A 21,646-nucleotide genomic window follows, 5' to 3' on the forward strand; every position below is an offset into this window, starting at 1 on the left:
GGACATTGCACTCCCATAAATGCTGTCAGGAGTGTGTGAGTACCTCAGGCACATCAGTGAAGAGGCTGGGGGCTGAGCGTGTTCCCACTTGCTCTGGGCTCTGCATGGTGTCCCAAGCACCACTGAGGCTGTGGTGGCACACGGCGACATCTGGCCGACTGGCTCAGGGCAGAGGGAAAGGTGACAAACAGCAGCAAACTGGTAGCATCCTAAGTTGCCACGGGCATTGCTGTGATGAATGTGTTCCCATAAACTTGGCCATGACTCAAAGTCCAGTAGAGATGTGGCCTAAATCCAATGATACAGATGTTTCTTACATGTTTATAGCCAAAAAGTTGTGAAAGAATGATTTCTGTCCTGTATAGAACAAAGTACAACTAAGTGTTCTTATTGCTGTATAGCTTCATACCTTGTTTTCAAGCCTATCCTTTTTGCCCGTTGTTCTAGAAAGTACTGGATGAATGCCAAAACCTGAGATCCTGCCAACTCCTTGTCAATAGTCGGGTTTTTGGACCTGATCTGTGTCCAGGGACCACTAAATTCCTCCTTGTCTCCTTTAAATGCAAACCTAGTAAGTAATCCACATCAGGCAAATGTGTTTTTGTGTGTGTTTTGTTGTTTGTTTTGGTTAAAATGCCACTGCACAAGGCTTTGCATAAATCCATGTGAAGTTTCGAGGCTCTTAGATTAATAGCAAATTGTTTTTTTCTAATTTACCTTGGCTCTCCATTGTGTTTGCAACTTCAGTGTGCTTGCTGCCAACTGAATGACCAGTGTGGTTTGATAGTCAGATGCCAGACATCAGACTAGAAAGGAAAAATGTTTTGGAAATTATTTTTAAAGAGATGGCAATGATAATGTCATATTAGAAAGATAGAGCTGAAGAGCAAAACCAGATGCTTGGGCTGAGGATCCAAATGATGAAGAAGATATCATAATAAGGAATATGCAAAAACGCTTAAGGAGGTAGGAACAAAGCTTTCAAAGATTCTCTGTTACTATGTCCCATTTATAGAACAATAGCTGGAGGATACACATGCATGGCTAGCTTTATTACAGAATTTCATTGTATAATCACCTGTATTCTATGCAGGTAATTGATGTTGATAGGTGAAGGGGCAAATCCTGCCTCAAAGAGAATGCCTTCTGTAAACATGAGAAAAGTGTAAGAAAGATTAAGACAATCATCATGAGGTTTCATCTATGGGTGTTTTTTAATTTTTTTTCTTGTTGCTATTGTATATGAGAACAAGCCCCAGTAGCCTGGGGACTCAGCTTTTTTTGGCAGCTAATCCCCAGTGTGGCTGAAATGGGTCCCAAAGACAATAGTTGAATGATGATTTATGGATAGGTTCACCAGCCAACTCAGAAATACCATCCCACAACTAAAGGAGAAAGCACAAAAGGGATTTTCTTTAATCAGAGCATTAAGATAGACATCATTGGTGGAATAGGAACAGGGGTGGCAAGCAAACTGAAGGGTCAATTTATGCAGAGTATTGAAGTCAGAGCAGAGATACAGGAATGGCGTAGGAAGATGTTACCTTTGGCAAAGCACTGACACAAGAATTCCCAGAAAGATTTACTGGGCTAGTCATCAGGGGAAAATTATGTCTGAAATTAAAATTTTAATATCTGTTTTATTATCTTAATAGTTTAACTTTTATTTTTTACATATTACAATTACCACATTATTAATAGTAGATGGATTTGAATATCATAGCTGTGTCTGTGTCATTAGAGATCTCTTTTTACTATCAAAAGTGGATTAGGATCCTGTTTGTTACTTTTATAAGCTGCTTAATATTTTTCCCACTGGAAATGAGCTACCTTGAATATATAATATTCTCTGTGATCTGAATTTTACAAAAGCTGGTTTAAAGTGTATTTAACAGCAAATGCTGCCTTCAAAATTGAGGAATAGTCCAGTTCCAGTGCAAATTACATGATTTCACATGACAGGGAATTTATATCTGTAGGTAAGATACCAATATTGTTAGGCTTGGCTGTGGAAAACATCCTCACTCAGGAAATCACTTGAGTATAACTTTAAGTATATTTTATAGTCTCCTTGCCTTCAAGTGGGCACTTAAGCAATTGCCTGAATCCCTTAGTTTTTCATCTGTTTAGAAATATTGTTGCTGTATCTCTGCAGAGGTCTCTGTTGGATTGTTACCCTTGTCTTGCACCACTTGCAGGTTTGTTTCTGTTGTCTGTATTTCCATAGCCTCTCCGGCAACCACGAGCACATCTGTACAGATACAAAGCCCAGCTTTAGGCTATCAGCCCTTGGGTCAGAGCCTCTGTTTTCTTGGCATGATCCTCATGGGTGTATAGTATGGCAGGTGCTTCTGCAGAAGTAACAATCTGCAGCAGGTCAAGTATTTTTTAAAATTCTTTTTTAGACTTAAACTTGTGACTGCTGATGAGCTCGAATGGAAGAAAACTGGACTATTACCAAGAACATTAACCCATTTTTTTAATCTGTTCTATTCTAAATGAAACAATAATGTTTTCTTTATTGAATAGACAGGAGGGTTTTCTCTCTCCAGGTCCCCTAGCACCACCACCCACACTCCACTCGCAGGGATACCACTCAGTAACAATAAGGTTTCCCTTTTCTCCTGCTCAGCTCAGGAACCTCCTTTTCCTGTTTTCACATTTTTGAAGGACAAAAAAATGGAGCAGAACAAACTTCTCCCTGGCCTTATCTGCAGTAAAAAGGTTTGCTACCATACCTAGACTGGGAAGACTTGAGCAGTAAAATGCTGCAAGCAGACCAGCTGCTTAGGCCAGCAAGAGACCTCCTTGGCCAGATGGCAGATTTTAACCAGTTCCCTAGGAGGGATAAACCATGCTGTCTGGAAGATGATCTCACTGGCTTCCCCACCTCTGTGCTGAGAGCGCTGCCAGTGTGCCTGTGCCAGCTGAGAAAGGGAGGGGGTGTATTTTTCTCAGGCTCCTGATTCACATTGCTTTGTCAGCAAAACTTTCAAATGAGCCCATGCTGGATAGTCTCACCCAGGGAAACCCACTGACCTTGGGGGAGCCGTGCAAATATAGCTGAGAGCACTGTCTGGCTCAGGATACATGGCGTGTCCCTATGCCTTTGTGCCTCCCATTCTTCGGCGCTTGCTCAGTGCTGTATGCAGTGGCACTGGGTGATGCCAGCCATCCCCATGATTGATGAACGGTTGGAGGCTCTCAGCACTCAGGCAGGCATCTGAAGTAGGCGTAGAATGCAACATTGTCCCAGAGAGAGACAAAAGGAAGGGACGAGGCTTTTCCTACTGAGCAGTGGTGGAAAGCAAGCCAGGAAATCAGGCAGGAAGAGGGGAGGCTGTTCCACTGGGGGAGGAGATTGGCACAAGTTAACTTTTTAATTCCTTTCAAAAAGGGGCCGGAGGCTTTAGATAGTCATACGGGAGCAATTCAGTTGGAGGAAACACTCCGCTTTGCTATTGGCTTTGTCTCTGATTGTAGTAGTGCCACATATCACTCGCAACAGAACTTGCAGAAATGCTGTTTTCTGTCATGCTGCTATTTGCTATTAACAGTCCAGCCGAGTAAATTGCCTCATGCTACCATATTGTTATTTGCTTCTATTTTAGCTGAATACAAAACCAAATCAGCATGTGAAAACCAGGAACTGAAACTCCACTGTCAGGAATCCAAGTTCCTTATCATCTACTCTGCCACCTATGGCAGATGGGCACATGAGGAGAACGTCTGCTCGACAGAAATGGAGCGCATCCCCCCCTTTGGTATGTTCTTACAGTTGATAGACCTTCTGCAAGCAGGTGGACAGAGGAGCAGGGGAACAGACGGAGAGAAAACTTCAGGTGCAAGAGCAATGGCATTTTGAAAGCACCAGTGATTGAAATATGAGAAAGATTATTTCTGAAACTTAAGTGAATTGCCCAGTATAAGGGAAAAATGTAGAGTAAGAAATGCAGCAAAGTAATAAACTTCCATATAGTTAATCAGTCCTTAGTATGGTTAACATCAAAAACTCTAGTTCTGTTGGCTGTCTTGAACTTAGGTGATGTATACTAAATATCAGCTGTTTGCCTCTCTTCTTCCAACTTCTGACAATGATTAGGCAATCTGAGTGTCATGACACCTTGTCTTACTGTTATCTTCTCTGATCTCTGTTTCTTTCTTGCTTTAAATGCAGACTGTAAGGATAGGGCCCATAGGTCGGGTCCATTGCTTTAGATGCTGTTGTATGACCAGACTCCAAGACTGTGGTAGTATACTAGAAAATTAAATGTGCCTGGGACTTCTCTCTGGCACCAACTCCAGCAGGCAGGAATGTCCTATGTATGTAGTACTAAACTCTCACCCTCCAAAGCAGGATGACTGCATGCAGACAGCTTCTTGGGGCTACTCCCTGGCCTGTGCTAGCTCCTCAGCTGTGATGGGGAGTTGTTGAGAGGATGCTGTTGGTCTGGGCCAAATGGGTGCAGGGACCGTACTTACCAGAGTAGAGCACTGCATTGCAGTGTCAAGAACATGCCCTCTCACTGCTGATTTACTAGTACAGGTGCATCCCAGTAGGTATATTAATGTATAATATTAATGTCACTATATTAGTAGTTAATATATAAATAATATATTAATGTTGCTATAATATTAATATTACTTTGGTCGGATTGTGAACACTTTCAGGCACAGACCATTCCCTTTTGAATAGGTAAAAGAATCCAAACTATCATAAGTGGTTGTATGGTCTACATTGAAAACCAATCATTGGCTTCACTGTATGGTCTTGGCTCGTGTATGATTAATGACTTTTGACTCGGTTTTTATCACTAAATATCTAAATTTATAGTAGCATGTGGTTTTGAGGGTGCTTGATGCTTGTATGAATAATACGTTCAGTGGTTAACACTGAAGGTATGAAGGTAAATTTTCATGCCATGGAGAAGGCCAACGCAAGATATGTGAACTCTTCAAATCCCTTAATATCACACTGGGAAGGACTTACATATGAGTGATGCCAGCCGTGTGCAAAAGCTGAAGTTTACTCCTAAGAAACATGCTACAAGTGAAATCTATAAGAAGCATCTCTGAACATCAAGAAGAGATCAATAATTAGTCTTAAAAGCCATTTGTCTGCAAGCCAATATTTCTATTTAGTTACATAGATATTATTAAAAATGTATTGGCTGAAAATTGTAATCTGTTCTTAGACAAGAATCTATTTAAATTGCCAGGTCCATGTTTCACACTGGCCATCTTGTGTGGTCCTTCATGCAGACTTTAGGTCTGACTATCTTTTCTGTGGAGGAAACATTTTAGCAGGCTTGTAACAGACCCATACATCCTTCGTGATGGTGGCATTAGTGTATGACTCAAGGCAGAGCAGAGGTAGCTCAGTTGATAGAGAAAGGCTGCCATCATACTTACTTGTTGCACTTCATTCATCTCTGGAAATCACTCACTTGCCTCTAATGTCAGCATTTACAGTTCACAGATCAGAATACTGCAAACCCTTCTTACTGGATAAAGTTTCCCAGTATAAATGAGAAAGAATTTGCAATAGTAACAAACTCTCTGCTGTGGCCCCCTGCATACAAGCAGCTCTTGAGTAACACCCTAGCTGTTGCTGGGTTTGTGTTCTATAAAGCAACCTAAAACTGTGGTAATAGGAGAGACCGTAAAACCGGAGACAGACACAAGGTAGATCTATAGATGGAAGATCCTTGTATAGCTTTCCCATTACTTAATGAAAGTGCTTTGCCTCTTCCTGCATGGTGCCAGTAACCCTCTGCAGGGAGTATAATTTCCAAAAGCACCTATGTGACTTGGGAGTACACACATTCAGTTATCACAGAAGATGTAGCACTTAGGAGCCAAATCCAACTGACTCCAGATCTATCCATCTCGGGCTTAAATCTTATTTATGTGGTTATTTAAGCACATGCAGATGTGAGTGGGTACATGAATAGACTTTTTAAATATCTGTGTACCTTTCTGTCAGGGAAAGCAATGGCAATTTGAATGTCAACGTGATTTTAACAATTTGAGACAATTTAGAAAACTTACTTCAGCTGCTCTTCATTCCTAAATCAGAGCCCAGATACTTGTATATGTTTGTGCCAAAAGCTAAATCTGCTCTAACACACATCCTGTTGTTGTTTCTACCCACGTTTATGCATCTCAGCCTAAAGGCAGTGCTTGCGCCTTTCTGTTTCTTTCACTGCATCACAGGAAAACCGTGAGGTATTTTTTTAGTACTATGCAGAAGAGAAGTTGTCGGTGGGTCCTAGTGACAAGTATAGGAGGTCTCTGTTGAGCTCAAGAGTTTTGCATCTATTCATACTTGATGTGGTCCTCCTAGGAGTACTGGGTATTGAATTAATTAGATACTTCTCTAGATTTTAGTGACCTCATGTTACATGTAATATAGCTGATAAGCAATTAATGACAAACAGCAGCTTTGGACTGAGACAGATATATTCTGAACTATCACTTTTCTATGAACAGTCTGTCAAATCAGCTGAGAGATTTTTGGAGCTTTGCTTCAAAGGGAACACAGGAAAACATAAAATTTCTTTAACATAAAGGCTGTTCTCCATATAGGAAATAGAGTATATAAATCCATCTCTGGTATTGGTGATATCCGTGTGGCCTTGGAGCACTTGGAAGATCTTGAGCCTCAGCTCAACATTTAGCATGAGTGCCTCCTCTTGGAACTAGTTTTCTGAGCCACTTTTAATAATGTAAATTAGGTGCCATTTTCAATACAGAGGAGAAAGAAGAGCAGTGGCATCATGGTGTTATCCCTGCTGAACAAAGCCTTACAGTAGAGTTGTTCTCTGATCTGGTTAAGTCTTCCTTACCCCAGGCAATGGAACACCTTTAGCATGAGATAAAGCCAACTGAAAAGGCCACACAGGATGGGTTATTGGAAACATATAAACAAGTCCCTGTTCTGATTCAGATAAAGAGAAGATTTTAATCTGGGTAAAGATTTGAACTACTGAGTACAAGAAACTCTCCAACATGTACCATAGCTGATAAGACAGCACTACTTCAGTCCCAAGACTTGATACTTAATTATATGTGTAACTTGCACCTTTCATTTCAAAACATCACTTGGTTTTGTTAAAAATTAGCAGAAACAAAAAGCTGCACTTAGAACAACTCATCTTGCTCGATGCAGTTTGGGGGAGAGGGAGGATTTGTCAAAGAACGTGAAATTTCCATATAAGATCACTATAAAACATTTTTCCTGTTTTTTATCACTTTCACCACCAAACTGAAATATGGTATTTTTGCATGTCTCTGGTCTTGCTCTCTGACTTGTCATCAGGGCCATGCATTCCAATGAGTAGTCACCATTGCCCACTTCAAAGAACAGTGCGTAAAATCTTGTCTCCAGGCATTTTAGGATATTTTAGCTTCAGGAAAAGTTTCTTCTGCAAAGTAAGCTCCTACCATGAGTAATAGAGTTCACTGAAGCACAGGGAAATACTTCCATTATAAGATCTCTGGATCGCTGCAGGAAAAGTACAAAACTCCAAGCAGTGTCCTGCTTCTGCAGCTGTTCAAATGACTGGCACTGTTAAGACTGTACAGAATTTACAGAAAGTAACTTCCCTGTTTTACTAAGATTATCAAAAACTTCACAAGAAAACTGACATTCTTTTGGGTGCAGTTTTGTAGCAGATGGTTCTGCTTAGAGGAATCTGTTGTGCCCAGCACCAAAGCAGGAACCCATAGCAGTTTGTTCCTGTGTAAGCTGCTACCTTTTCTGACGCATTATCTCTTTTATGTTTGTACTAACATGTGCGTGAGGAAAGAGAAAATTTATTGGCCAAAAGAAGTTAAAGAGTTGTGCCAGAACAGGTTAGCATAGAGAGTATGAGGAAGATTCAGGTCAACAAACACTTCTCACATCATAAACTACTCTTGTTAATACATGAAAGTACTTGAAAGAAGGATTGGTAGTGGGTTGCCTCTAGCTGCAGCTTGCAAGCTAGAACACTAAAATGTCCTTCCCAGAAATTTCACCTGGATGTGCATTGGCTGATCGGATGTGCATTCCCTCAAGCACTAATGACCAGTAGAGCCCTGAATTACCTATCTTCATTGCTGGGAGGTAGGGTCCTTTCCAGCACAGCACTCTCTTTTACCTGTTCCCACTTTTGGCAGGTTGAGAGGGGAGGTGGAGAATTCAGGCACTCTCCATCATGGCTTGCACCATGGCAAGCACCTAGGGCTGGGTTTTGTCCTTATTCCCTCTTCCCAGTGAAATGGCACTCAGCTAAGAAGGGGTGTTAGCAGAGCAAGAGAGAGAGATTTCCAAAATCCTGTAGGTTCCTTCCAGCCCAACAATGCCTCATGATTTTGTTAGATAACCGTATTTTGTGATACTGTGATTCCTTTTTTTTCTCTTTTTTATTTTTAATCAGTATTGTGGACAATTCAAAGGGCCTACATCTCTTATTCACTAACAGTGATTGAAAAGCTTTTGCTTTCTTTCTCTTACTAAGACATGTATACTCCTCCTAGTGTGAGCCAGTCCCTTGTATAAGTCTCTTGAGAGCAGATGTAAGTGAAGTAAAGGTACAGATGGCTATAGGCAGACCTGGAAGTGCTTACCCACTGAAGTTACTGGGTTCATGCTAGCTATAGACTTCTAGGTGCCATAAAACACAAACGATGTAAGTAAGTTGGCCAAAATTTGAGAAATGCTGGGTATTGAAGTACAGACACTTCAAGGAGCACTTAGTCAATTGACAGAAACAGTGAGCCCAGTCCTCTGCTGGAGGAAGAAGCAAGAGCTTGTAGCTGAGAGCTGCTACAGAGAAGGAGACTAAGTCCTTTCTAGACTGCAAGTATCACCGGTTCAAGGCCTGGGTATGCCCTTCCATTCCTGAGCATCATCTGCTTAGCATATATTTACTAGCTAACTATGGGGCTGATTTCAAACACAAGCCCTGTGGGCAGTCATGCAGGTTGCAGTCTCCTGAATGGAAGAAACCTGAGGCTGTAGAGCAGTTATTTTAGTAACACAGCATAGGACCTCTTACAGGGACACTGTGAAAGAGCAAATATGCTCCAGCTGTGAAGGCAGAGGGATGATGTGAGTGGGGTAGATGCAGAGGCACTGTTCTGTAGCAGGACTAGGGCTCAGGGATGTGCGGTAGGTTCACATCTCCCTTTGCAGCTTCTGCCACTAGTGCCTTGCCACTTTGGGTGTGGGACACAACAGTCAACTGAATTTTACGGGTGCAAAAGTACAGATGAAATTGGTCAATTTTACTTCCACCACAAAAATCCTTAACTCCCTCTGTGTGCAGATATCAGAGATGGAAAGTACCTTGTCCATGTCAGCCTGAGCAAACTGTGAAGCTCAGTAGGTGTTTTGGGCCCCAGAAGGTGCCAATAGGAGCCATTGCACCCCTTAGCCCCAAGAGATCTTGTCAAGACAAAGCTCACCAAAAAGAAAAGATGTTCAAAGCAGTGGCAGGATGAGAAGCGATTTTTTGAAGGAAAGAAGAGAGCAGCCACCATTTTTGGAGTCCAGTTAACTTTCTGCTGAGATAAACAGGGGAGGTCACATTTGGCTGAGCAGCTGTTTGAAGTTGCTTGAAACATGCTCAGACGCACATCACTTTGTCTGTTAATGTTTTCTTTACTAGCAATTCAGGGGTTTTCTTGTGTATAGATTTTTCTAGCTTAGATTTTTTGAACTGTTTGGAAAAGTACACTTGGCACCTGAGTCTAAAATAAGCCAAGGAACTCCTGCCTGTGTGCGTACAGACCCAAATAGTGCAAAACAAAGCAACGAGCATTTGGGCAGAGGGAGTCTGGTTCCTGCTGCCACCAGTGAGTGTGGAGTTCCACTTGCCTCTTGCCCTTGGCGTTTGTGCTGGCAGATGGATCCCCCACTCTGTGCATACGCACATGCAAGAAGGAGAGAAAGACCAGGGGAAGGTTGCGTGGAAAATACTTACAGACTGAATTCTGAACTCAGAGCAGCTTGTAAGTAAAACCAAGCAATGGGCTAATCTCATGCAGGCTTACAAGGGCCTCACAACAGGCACTGCAGTGAGAGGGAGAGAGACGGTGCAGCTTTTCAGAAAGCCTTGGTGCTGTATTCACTTCTAAGGAATGGTCCGTGCTGGCACTAAGTAGTATTTTTAGCGTATCATTCTGCCTCATTTACTGACAACACTTGGACCTGGAATATAAAGGTATCAGCAACACTTTTCCTAAGTGCTGCTGATCATATTGTGTGTTTTCGCTAGAATCAGCTGACCAAATGGCACTTTTCTGATGCATAGGCAGGACCTGGTATGCCATGCTCTCGCATAAATTACCATATTACTATGGTAACTTTCTTTAGGAGTCTGCAGTCTTTGCTTGCTCCGAACTCCATAGTTTCCCCTTGTCAATTCTTATCCCCAGAGCTGATATTCGGGCTCCACAAAGCACAAGCCATCCTGATTTGGTAGTGTGAAATCTTTGCTTTCAGTTGATTTTAAAAGCAAGCTCCTTATTCTTTTGTGGGTAGGCACAGCCCAGAAAGCATAAAGCAGCACAAGGCAGCAGTTTGGGATGAAAGCAAGAAGCAGCTGGGCTCCAGTATTGGAGTGACACATAGTGGAGAGGGTTCTTTTTTGGGTGTCCTGGTCCTTCACCAGCATGTTACTTTTTATGTCATGTGGATGTACATTTGAGACACATCCTCTACCCACCATGTCTTGAGGCTCACCCTGTGCATAGTGATGTGGGAGAAGACGGCAATTAGTAACATTTGTAGAGGGTGTGATAGGGTGCTGTTGCCAGAGCTTGGCACAAGATGCTCAGGCCAGCTCTGGCTGCTCCATCACCTGCAGGTCTTGTGTGGCAGGGTGGAAAGAAAAGGAGGGAAAGCTCCTTCTGTCTGAATTGAGAGCAGCTTTAAGAAAGCAGAAGACAAATTGCTCCTCATTAAAGCCTGCATGATTTATGGCATGTCATTTGCATGCCAAAACTTCCCTAAACAAAGCTAATTAGGGAGCTGAAAGAGCCTTTCCTCCAGGAACAAGGCTTTTTGCTCTAACTGTTAAATAGCTGCAGTCAGATTTGATGGTTTATTACTGCATTAAGAACCTCTTCTTGACACCCGTATCTCCATGCCATCCATATAATTGTCTCTTTCAAAAGATCCACCAACAGTCTTGGTGTGTAGCAGGCAACTTTGGGAGAAAAGCGTGAAGAATGGTGTGTTTTCCCAGCCATGCATCGCTGCCTTTTCCGCCGCTGTTGGTGGATGCCACCAGCTTTCTAGCACGCCAGGAACATGGCTTTCAAGAGGCAGTTTATTTTAAGCGTATGGTACCAATTTAGCAAGCCCCATAAACGTATGTGTAGCTCAAACATTACTTAGATATTCAGAAAGAAGACACACTGCATATTTTTGTTCATCTCCTGATTGGTGATTTCTTCAGGACCATTCAGTAGGACTGTTCACTGATTACTCAAAATGCAGCACTGACTGAATCCTCTCCTCATTCAGACACTGCAATAAGGTGTTTGACCAGAAGAAGTGTAAGTTATTCTTAGCGCGACCTCTCCTTTGCTGCATCTGGATTGCTGTTAGACCCTGAGCAAGTTTGGTTGAAACTAGTTTGAACATCCCTTCAGCACATACTGATTTCTCTGACTTTGGTGCAGATACACTCCTGTAACGTCCGCTTGTGGGAGATTGTACAGATGAAGCTGCAGACGTTGAAAAAGTGGCCTGTGGTACCAAATACACAGAATTCCTCTGAGCTGAAATCATTGCTCAGCTGGCATCATAGCTGCTGGGAGAGCTAGTGGGGAGATATAGCAAGGACGCACATAAACCAGAGAGAAAAAAATTGAAATTTTTTGACTTAATCACTAAAAGCCAAAATCTTGTCAGACCACAGCAAGCTGTTAAATAGAGGGGTTTTGTTATAGGTCTTTCCAGTTAACATCTGTGGTGTCCTGCAAAAGCAAGCCAGCCTTAGTTTGCATTTGCTCACTTGTGACACTAGGCAAGCCTTGGGAAGTTCTCCAAAAACTGGCCTGCCAAGAGCCTGCAGGCATATGATGACTGGCTCCTCAGGTAGAGGAGCCAAATCCAACATGAATAGAGACGATAAGGAGCTATCAACTCCCACAGAAACATGAGCAAACATCTACCAAAGGCAAAATGAAACACGTACTCACTATGTCACTGAATTTGTAAAAAACCATCAGCACAACAGCCTCCTGTTTTTTAAGACACTGTGAGTAGCTCCCAGGGCATGAAATTTTGTAGAAAACATAATTCAGTTTGCCAGGTTGGTGTTGTGTTCCAAATTCATTCATGAATCATCTGATAATTCCTCCTGATATTCTTCAGTTGTTTTTGTACTTGCCAAAATAAGCTACTTGGCTGCCTAAAATGTCCACCCAAATATACCCTTACTCATCTAAAATCGCCAGGGAGGGAAACTAAAACAGCTGAGTTAATCAGAACTACCCAATGTTTTAGGTCAGCCTTCCCTGCCTGCCCAGCAGCCTCCCGGAACACATGGGCATTAGAATTTTAGGTCTCTGAGAAGACAAAGGAAGAGTTAGTCTCCCAAAAATCCATGTCCAAAGGTAACCCACGAGCCCTTTGCCAAACAAACAGATCAGCCCAGTATCTCCCAATTGCTCCGTTCCAAGTATATGACTTATTTACTGCTGATGTTAGGGGATTAACTCTAAAAATCACAATCATTTTCACATATTAAATGTCAGTCATCTTTGTCAAGAACTCCAGTCTCAAACCTCCTCCTCCTGTTCAAAACAAAATTGATTTGGGGAACCTTTGGAGTGTGTCTCCAAGCACTGTTTCTCCTTCCTCTAAAGAGGCACAAATGAGCCTCAGCAGTTGGAAGGTGACAAGATGCTGTCCTTGTCTGAGTTTTATTATAGGAAGAAGGGCTGTTTTAATGCCCAGAGAAATATGCTTTCAGACCTCTAGAGTGTCCCTGCCTGAGAAGACTAGAGTGGGAAATATCTATCAGTCATCCACAGAAGGAAAATGCGTGAGGTTACGCTGACTGGAGGCAGACAGCTTCAGAAAAGTATTACTTACTCCAGACTTCTCATTTCTGCATACTTTCTGTTTAGAAACCAAAACTAGGGGGTGTTTTTGCTTTGTGGCTTGGAGTTTAGCACATGTGGATACCGGGAATTTAATCACACCAGACTTTCTTTTTTTTAAAAGCAGAATGTTTAAAGTTTGTCTGACACACACACTTTCCTACTCAAATAATTTATGCTTCAGTGCAAAATCCTGCTAGTCAAGTTTTATTCTTTTATAAATTGTGGTAGAAGGCATAAGTCTTGAATAAAGAAAACTCAACTCCAAGTGTGGATGTTAGCAAGGCAGGTTTTCACACACGGCACATGCTTCTTGCTCAGTCCACAGGGAGAGGTTCAGCAATCCGGACTCTTTGTCTGCACAAAGTCAGGGGTAGTTTAGGCTGTTTTGAAAATGATGTGGGTTACCTCATGTAATTAGGGCATGAAGGCAGTGCAGTGTAGATGCCGTTGAAGTTGCTTTAGGCATGCAAACTTGGCTTGTGGTGGCAGCCTTACTAGGACAGCCTGGAATTTGGTATAGGAGGAAGATGCCAAATGTTTCCCTGGTTAAATATTGAGCCCATTTTGACCTCTCTGCCACGGCAGAATGGCTCCTACCAGCGGCAGGTATAATAAATCAAAATCTACCTTTAATACACCAGACTTCACTGTAGCCCTAGCTGTTGCAACACACAAAAACTGACCTCACCTGACTTGAACTGAAATTAGGCATCCAGTCAAATCATCTCAATAACCCAGGGACCAAGAGAAAGACCTGCAAACAGCATTGCCTCTCCCTTTATTTTCAGATGGAATAGATGGAGAGCTATTTGGATATGCTTATTTTTTTCCAAGTCATCATGAAGTGAACATAGAGGTCTTATACTGGGCACCTCGTTTGGAGTTTGACATGAATCTTACTGCAACCTTAGTATGCACTTGGAAGTCAGCATGAGGTAGTTAACTTGCTCCAAGTTCATATTTTCTTTGCAGCTGACTTCCTTGCATTGACAGATCTTAATATTTAGTTCTGAAATCCTGCTGAGGCAAACATATGCCTGAAATCAATACCAGATTTGTATCTCTAGTCATGCATGTAGCAGCTGTCATTTCTAATAACACCAGTGTTGTATATTTATTGTATGTATTTTTCTTTCAGACTGTTTGTCTTACACGGCACTAGAAGTTTTATCAAAAAGGTGTTACGGGAAACAGAGATGCAAAATCATTGTCACTAGCCAGGATTTTGGAAGTCCGTGCCTACCTGGAGTGACAAAATACCTTAACGTCAGCTACGCATGTGGTAAGAGCAAATGCACGATCATTTTAAAGCCGTCATTCTGCTTGCAAAGGAAGACGATGCCAAATGGTGCACACGTATGGAGACACACACACACATGCACACAGAGGCTTCCTGAATGTCCTCTTCCTTCTAACATAGGAAGTTTGTGACATAGCCATACAAGAACAACCAAAATACATGAACAGTCCCATAGGCAGAGCTGCACCTATTGTAAATTCAGGCATTAAGGGTTTTTTTTACTATTAAAAATGCAGTTGACAATAAAATATAAAGTATGTGTTCTAATATTTTGAAAAATACTATCAAAATAAGAGTATGTTTTACAGAATTCAGCTGCAAGAGAGCTAGGAAAAATAACCTGGCATTGCCTGCCATCAGTGCAGGTAAAGCAGTCCAGCATAAATGAAGCACTGTGTACATGCCCAGTTCTGAAATCTGATTCACATGAGCACACCTACAGCCTTCAGCCTTGCAGAGGGATTTCCTTTCTCATGGGCAAAGTCTCACTAAAAGTAAAGGTTTGAGATTATACATCCCTTGCAGGACTGAAGCTTGAAGAGGGAACAGTTATCCATATTCTTTACCGTAGACTAATATATTTACATTGGTGGAAAGCAGAATTCCCTACAGTTCTTTTCCTCAAAAGCAAAGGCCACAGGACAGCAAAGTGTAATATCAATAAAAGCGAGAGAAAAGTGGTAGCAGAACTTCAATGTACTGCCTTATTTTGGTATTGCACATTTTTAGGAATGGCTGCGCATTTCTTAAGCCTCAGATCTGCTCAGGGTCTGCTTTCTGCTGCTGGCTAGCTGTGGGCTGGAAGTGTGAGGGTCAGGGGTGATTGTCTCTCGCACGCCTCTGCTTCAACCAGAGAACACGTAAAAGCTTTTTCACCAAGTTACCGCTCTGCTCACTGTGCACTGCTTGGAAAGCTGCCAGCCCTGCTCCTTTCTGGCTCTTTGCTGCATCTCTAGTGAGTAGTGGTCAAAGGGCACAGGTTATCTGAGACGTGCTTTTGGGAACAGCAATGTAGGATTGATTACCAGATCACCGTGTACCTGAAGATCAGAGGAGAATGAGCCCCGACTGCTTCCTTGCTGGCATGAGAGATTTTCAGTCTCCCCCTGAGTTAGTTGTCAGGTGAGAGGCATTGCAATAATTCAGCTTTATATTGTTGAAGAGAGCTGGAAATCTGCCTTTGCACTAATATGTTATATTACTGTACAGTTGCCTTCATGTGGTAGTAACATTATGAATGAGTTAATGGAATTCTCTTCAATTAGAGTAAGGATAATTATAACAGATCATTCTTTCTTGCACATCTGTGTACTAGAAAACCAGCATAAGTTTGTTTGCAGTGAGATTATGCATTCTGTTATTTAGTGAAGTGGTTTTGCAAAAACACATGGGTAATAAGTAGTGTTCTTGTGTGTTGCTGGCACATCTTGAAGACTTTTTCTTCTGCCAAATCCTACTGAGCTGTGCAATCTAAAGCATTAGCCAATGATTTGCAGGTCTAATTATTTTACAGATCATCTAGTGAACATGGGAAGAGTTTGGGTGTATTCCAGAATGACATTTTACATTCCTGCCCCTCACTAGAAGATCCCTGCTAACCTGGTGCTTCCCAAGATTAGGTAAATAGGCCTCTCTCTGAAGTGACAGAAGCACAACAGAGCAGACCACGTTCTCTGAGGGCTATGCCACACTTGAAAGTATTTCCATCATGGTCAGGAATGTGAAAAAAATCATACTCCCCACCTCAGTTGGTCAGCAACCATTTAGGGCTAGTGTGTCTGGCTGCATTTTTATTTTTGCAGTTAATTCCTGTTAGTAAAAACTTAGCAGGAACCAGGAGGTGCTGGTTTCTCGCAGTCTCAGTGCCCCCACTGACCTGCTCAGCATCATCTTGTGTCTGCACGCGGTGACATCTCCTGGCTCTTGCTGAGGCTGGACTTAGGAGCCTCTCTCAGGAAACACAGCTCCTGACGCCCTGCATTGTATCTGCCCTCCCTGGATGCCATTCAAAGTCCATCTGTGGGTTGCCTTTGGCAGCTTGTGGTAAGTGAATGACTCCTACCCTACTTGACAAAGTAGTGCTGGCACAAGTTGTAGTATAAATGTGATTATCTTGATAAAAATTCCTCATGCTAGTACCAGTTATTCTGTTCAGCGACCTGGTGCAGCCTATCCTGGCTAAAGTCCTCGTGTCTGAAATAAAGCCATAACAAAAATTAACAATGCAAGCAGTCAGGAGCTTTTTTTGTGCATGCCATTTTGAATTAAGCATCCCCCTACAACTAATATTTGAATGGCATATTAAATAGCTGTTCAAACCTGATGGGAAGACATGGGGAAAGGATTTAGTCCTGCAGCAAGCAAAGCCCTGGGAAGTTCCCCCCGGGGAGGGGAGCAGGAGGAACATTAGCACAGGTGAAGGAGCCCCCACCTGGGCATCAGGCCATGCAACAGGAGCTTCAGATCACACAAGGGCCCTGGGGATGGTGCATCCTCCCAGGATGTTGTTCATAACACATGCACTTTGTTCATAACAGCCAGGCCTGCAAATTCAGAGTGCAGTCTGAAAACAAACCAACCTGCTCACTGTCTGCCTCATGCACCAACAAAACCACTTTGCCACTGGAAAAGAGTTCAGAATTATGATGAGGTACTAGCCAAAATAGAAATGAGCTCATTCTCCCCTATCTCTGTTGGCCTTTTATTGCAAACGGGAGCTAAGAGTCCCCAAAAAATTCTTTCATCAGGAAAGGAAACAACTATGACTTTGAGCCCACACACAAGGAAAAGTTCTGCTCAGAAAGAAGTGCTATTTTAAGTTGTTTTTCAAACGAAAACTATGCTAAGCCCCAAACTGCTGTTCCATTTAACTTTCCTTAACATTATTTGTTGGCAAGCATTTCTGTGTGGGATAGAGATGAGCTTCATACCTGAAATTTCTTTCTCCCCCCCCCCCCCCCCATCAGTCTGAATATCAATCAATCTGCCTTCACATAGTACAGGGAACAGGTGCCAAGATCTGGGTATCTGAAGGGCCCATTCATCTAACACATAATATATGAACTCTCAATGTCTGCATGATGCACCTACTTTTAGCTGTTTTAATTATTTTAAGAAGGGTGTGAAAACTTATCAAGGGAAAAAATTAATGAAATGAGAAGGCTGCAGCTCACTCCCACCCAGCACATCCTGCACACCTTCCTCCTCTGTGACCATTCGTCTCAGAGGCTTTGCAGAGGACGTCACACAAGACTTAAGACATTTCTCTGAGAATTACAGTGAATTATTCTCATCCAAAAACAATATCTAGATGCACTTTAGCATCTGACTGTAGCCCAGTTTATCCTGAATTTATAGGCCAGTTTTGTCTCCTGTCCACTGGTTGGCACTCCCCTTGTGGGGTGGAAAACCAGGGGGCAGAAAACAAGGGGTCAGGTCCTCGTGCTGTATGCATCTGCGCTGATGTTCCGGAGCTCCACGCGGGCTGGTGTGTGAACCCGGTTGCTGGTCCAGAGCTGCCCTTACTAGTCTCTAGTAAGAAATTGCAGCACTGTCTGTCTTCTTTGGTGTTTCACCAATCTTCAGGTGAAAATTATTGGCTCTCTACCTGCGTGTCCCATCCCTCAGGCTCACTCTGCCTGCCACATTTGCCCTTGTTTCCCTTCCCTGCCCACCACACCTTCCTTTCAGTCTTCTTCCCAGTTGCTTTATTCCCTTCCCTGCCTCCTTTTCCTCCCTGCCAGTGCTAATCCTGTAAGCAGCGTGCTCTTCGCTGCCGTACCATGCCACAGCATCCCGGTGCCGTGCCTCCTGGTGCGCCAGGTCTGTGGGTGGTGGTGGAGAGAGGAGGACGTGTCCCTGGGCACAGCCTCTCTCCCGGGGCATTTGCCAGCCGTCAGGGTTGGAGCGTAACTAGATGAGTACAAGTCAAGGCAATGCAGCAGGCAGTGGCAGCAGCCCTGGCTGGGGCTGGTAGGCTGGGGATAAGCAGCACAGCTCTGCCTGGGACTGCACCACGCACCACCTCTGGAAACGCTCCCAGCATTCGGGATTGAGGCAGCATCTCTGGGCCACCAAGGAAGCTCAGGCTGGCTGCAGCACCGGAGCCAGGCTTGCACACTGGCAGGGCTGGCACGTGCCCACACTGGCTCCAGACGCAGCCGCCTACTCTGATCCTTTCGATAACTGCCATCAGAAACCCAGTTAATAAACCCAGGGTTAGCAGTGGGATTGGTAATTAACTGGGGATCTGGTTCCTAAAACTAACAGTACACAATTTGTCTTTCGTCTTTTCAGTTCCTAAGTTTATCCTCACAGCTGTCAACCCCCTGGTCACTGATAGCAAGTCTTCCGTCAAACAGAATGATGGTACGTACTATCAAAAAAATATGGTTTGCTGCTCTCCTTTGTCTTTGAAATAGGATGTTTTCCCACTGCACAGCTTGGTCTGAGGGAGGTGGGACGAGGTAATGGAAACCCGGCTGAAACAGCTACTCTTCCCCTCGGAGGGCAGCGTGACAGGCTGGGAGCAGGATGGGATCCACATGAGCATGGTCCTGCTGTCACAGCAACGCTGTGAAATGAGTGACCCATCCAGACCTACCCATAGCCAGTGCGCTGTCTTGTAACTTTGATTGAACCATGGAAAAAGTAAAAGTGAAACTGCAGTTGTTTCAGGGTGAAGAGTCTTTTAAGAGTTATGGCATCACCTGCTCTTCTTAAAGGCAACAAAATTAATGATGTGCCTAATGCGTATTCATTGTCATCAGTAACAGGAGTGTACTGCAGTGATGGGGCTGGGAAGTCCATTTGAGTGCTGTGAAGTTTAATGAAGTGAAGTTATATCAGAAACCTTAATGGGAATTGGCAAGGGATTTCATGTGGTAATAGATTCTTTTAAATAAATTTGCCATTTTCTAGATACTCAATATTTTAAATACTTCATTATTTATACTTTATTTCAATATTTATTTTATTTATCAACCATTGTTTGGTCTAATGTTCTGCAAGGTTCCTACAGCACAGCGCTGGCCTGCCTGTGTTTTAGGTGGACTTGTTAGCTTAGAAGTTATTGGGTGAATATCGGTTTAGTAGCTTCATCATCTATGGTGTGATTGAATTTGCTTTACCTCTTTGTGTTACAGGTGTTGACCTTGATCCAAAGGAATCGAGACTTCCAAAGAAAGATGCAATTAGTGTTAGCAACATCTTGGCTACATTTGCATACATTAGAGGTAGGAAAATGAGGCTGAGATTGTTTGGTTCATTAGATCATGGCATTTCGGGAAAAGGGAGGATCACCTTAGAAGGTCACAACTGGTAATCCCATGTTTATAGTAACGATATTATTCCAATATAATCACAGCCTTAATGGATGGGACAATCACAGCACAATTGATATTTATAGAACGTTTTCCATCTCGAAGAATCCAAACTTTTTTAGAGACCACAGCCAAGATGTTTTTTAATGAATATTTTCAATGGGGACTGTTGGTTGTTCAGTATTTTTGAAAACCTGGTCCTGATCTGGGAGCAGTGCTGGAGACATCCATTTTTGGAAATGCTTGTTTGCATACATATAAGGATCATCGAGGAGCAGTTAAAAAAAAAACAACAACCCAAACCCAGCCATCTCTGGTATGGGATATGGCAGGTTTTGTAACTTAGCAACACTAAGGCAAATTTTGTTTAGACAAATAAATTTGTGATCACCAGATCTCTTAACACCACAGGAGAAGTCATGAACTTTGGAAGTGAGCAAAGGCTAATGTTAAGAAGCGATTCTGGTGCCAAGATTGCTGCTCTTCTAGAAAATGCCAAGAACCATGCAGCTGTCGAGCATCATCCCACAGCCTTTGCAAGGGCTTGCCCTGCCAGCACAACGGGTGGCTGCAGCCTGCTGGCACGGCAGGGCAGACTGTCCCTGCTGGTGGCACCTGGCTGCCCACAGCAGCTCTCCCCAAACTCCACCACCCTTGAGACTGCCTAGGACACCCCAAGCAGCCAGGGTTGGATTTTACAACCCATCGGGAAAGGCCGTTTCCACATCTGTCTCACTTGTTGCTCTACTGGGAAGTGATCTCGGACTATGGCAAGGAAGGAACATGCTCCCTTCCCAGCCTGGCCTGGAGGTGCTGCCGGGGCTCCGCAGAGCCCAGAGTTGCTCTTCCCATGCCCCCTCTTCATGAGGGTAAGGCCCCTTTTGGCAAGGTGGCTGGAAAAAAAAAAAGGTATGCTTCTGGTAGCTGGTCGAGAATGCTAGTAAGCTGCTAATAAAAGGATGGGGTAATGTTGTTGTTTTATACTGTTATTAAGAGGCTGGGATTTTTGCACAGTAATTTGAAGAGGCAGAAATGGCAGCATTCAGACTGCAAGTGCAGGATGGTTTCCTTCTGTGCATGACAGAAGAAGCCTCACTCCACACCCCGTCCCCCCCAAGCACCCCCCATTGTTATAGCTATGTAATGCAGGGACGCTTCACAAATGGCAGCTGACTTTTGTAGCTAGACTTTGGCAGAGTTTGTAAAGTGTTTAAGCACTGGTTTTCTGATTTCAGATCACTCTGAAAGAGCCGCTCTCCTGTTTGTGTCCAGCATTTGCGTGGGATTAATCTTCACACTGTGTGCTTTGGTGATCCGTGGGTCGTGCTCGAATGACTTCCAGAAATTGCACAGAAAGAAGGATCACTTGGTGCCAGAAACTGATGGAGCATACGAGAACAGTGAAAATGAGGAGGAAGAGGAGGATTCCTCCGATTCGGATATACAGGATGAGATAGCAGGACTGTACAGACCTTCTTACTCAGGTTATAATTCAACAGAGGCAGCGGAACTGGCCGAAAGGATAGAGCGCAGGGAGCAGATCATACAAGAAATTTGGATGAACAGTGGTTTGGATATGACACCTCCTAGAAATATGAATACATTTTATATTAATGAACAATAAATGGCTTATTTTGGATGATGCCCTAGCCCTTTTTTTTTAAAAAAAGAAATGTACCTTCTGTGAAGGAACATTTGTATCAGCGCATATAATTATTTGTAAAGTAAGAAGAAATATATACAATAAAAGGAGAGTTTCAAACCCTTGACTGTCTAAATCATTCTGTGAAAAACACCTTTACAAGCTTTCCTGCTTTTAAGTTACATTATGTTATGGATTCCTTTTCACTGTAATTTGGGATCAACTGCTATATGCAGGTTAAGAAATATTAAAGAAGGAGAAAAATATTTAAGCAGC

At 43.0% G+C, this 21,646-nt stretch overlaps 1 protein-coding gene across 2 annotated transcripts in view; it reads left to right on the forward strand.

Annotated features, from left to right (window-relative positions):
* Positions 1 to 21,429, forward strand: part of EVA1C (eva-1 homolog C) — a 40,243-nt gene extending 18,814 nt beyond the window's left edge. For both annotated transcript variants that reach the window (XM_049835134.1, XM_049835135.1), the window contains exons 3-8: positions 448 to 571; positions 3,612 to 3,764; positions 14,246 to 14,389; positions 18,704 to 18,775; positions 19,552 to 19,641; positions 20,964 to 21,429. In XM_049835134.1, coding sequence (XP_049691091.1) covers positions 448 to 571; positions 3,612 to 3,764; positions 14,246 to 14,389; positions 18,704 to 18,775; positions 19,552 to 19,641; positions 20,964 to 21,352 — 972 coding nt within the window. In that variant the 3' untranslated portion in view covers positions 21,353 to 21,429. The remainder of the gene's footprint in view (positions 1 to 447; positions 572 to 3,611; positions 3,765 to 14,245; positions 14,390 to 18,703; positions 18,776 to 19,551; positions 19,642 to 20,963) is intronic.
* Positions 21,430 to 21,646: the final 217 nt, after the last annotated feature.

This window comes from Accipiter gentilis, chromosome 32 (assembly GCF_929443795.1).
Source record: "Accipiter gentilis chromosome 32, bAccGen1.1, whole genome shotgun sequence".
NCBI lineage: Eukaryota > Metazoa > Chordata > Aves > Accipitriformes > Accipitridae > Astur > Astur gentilis.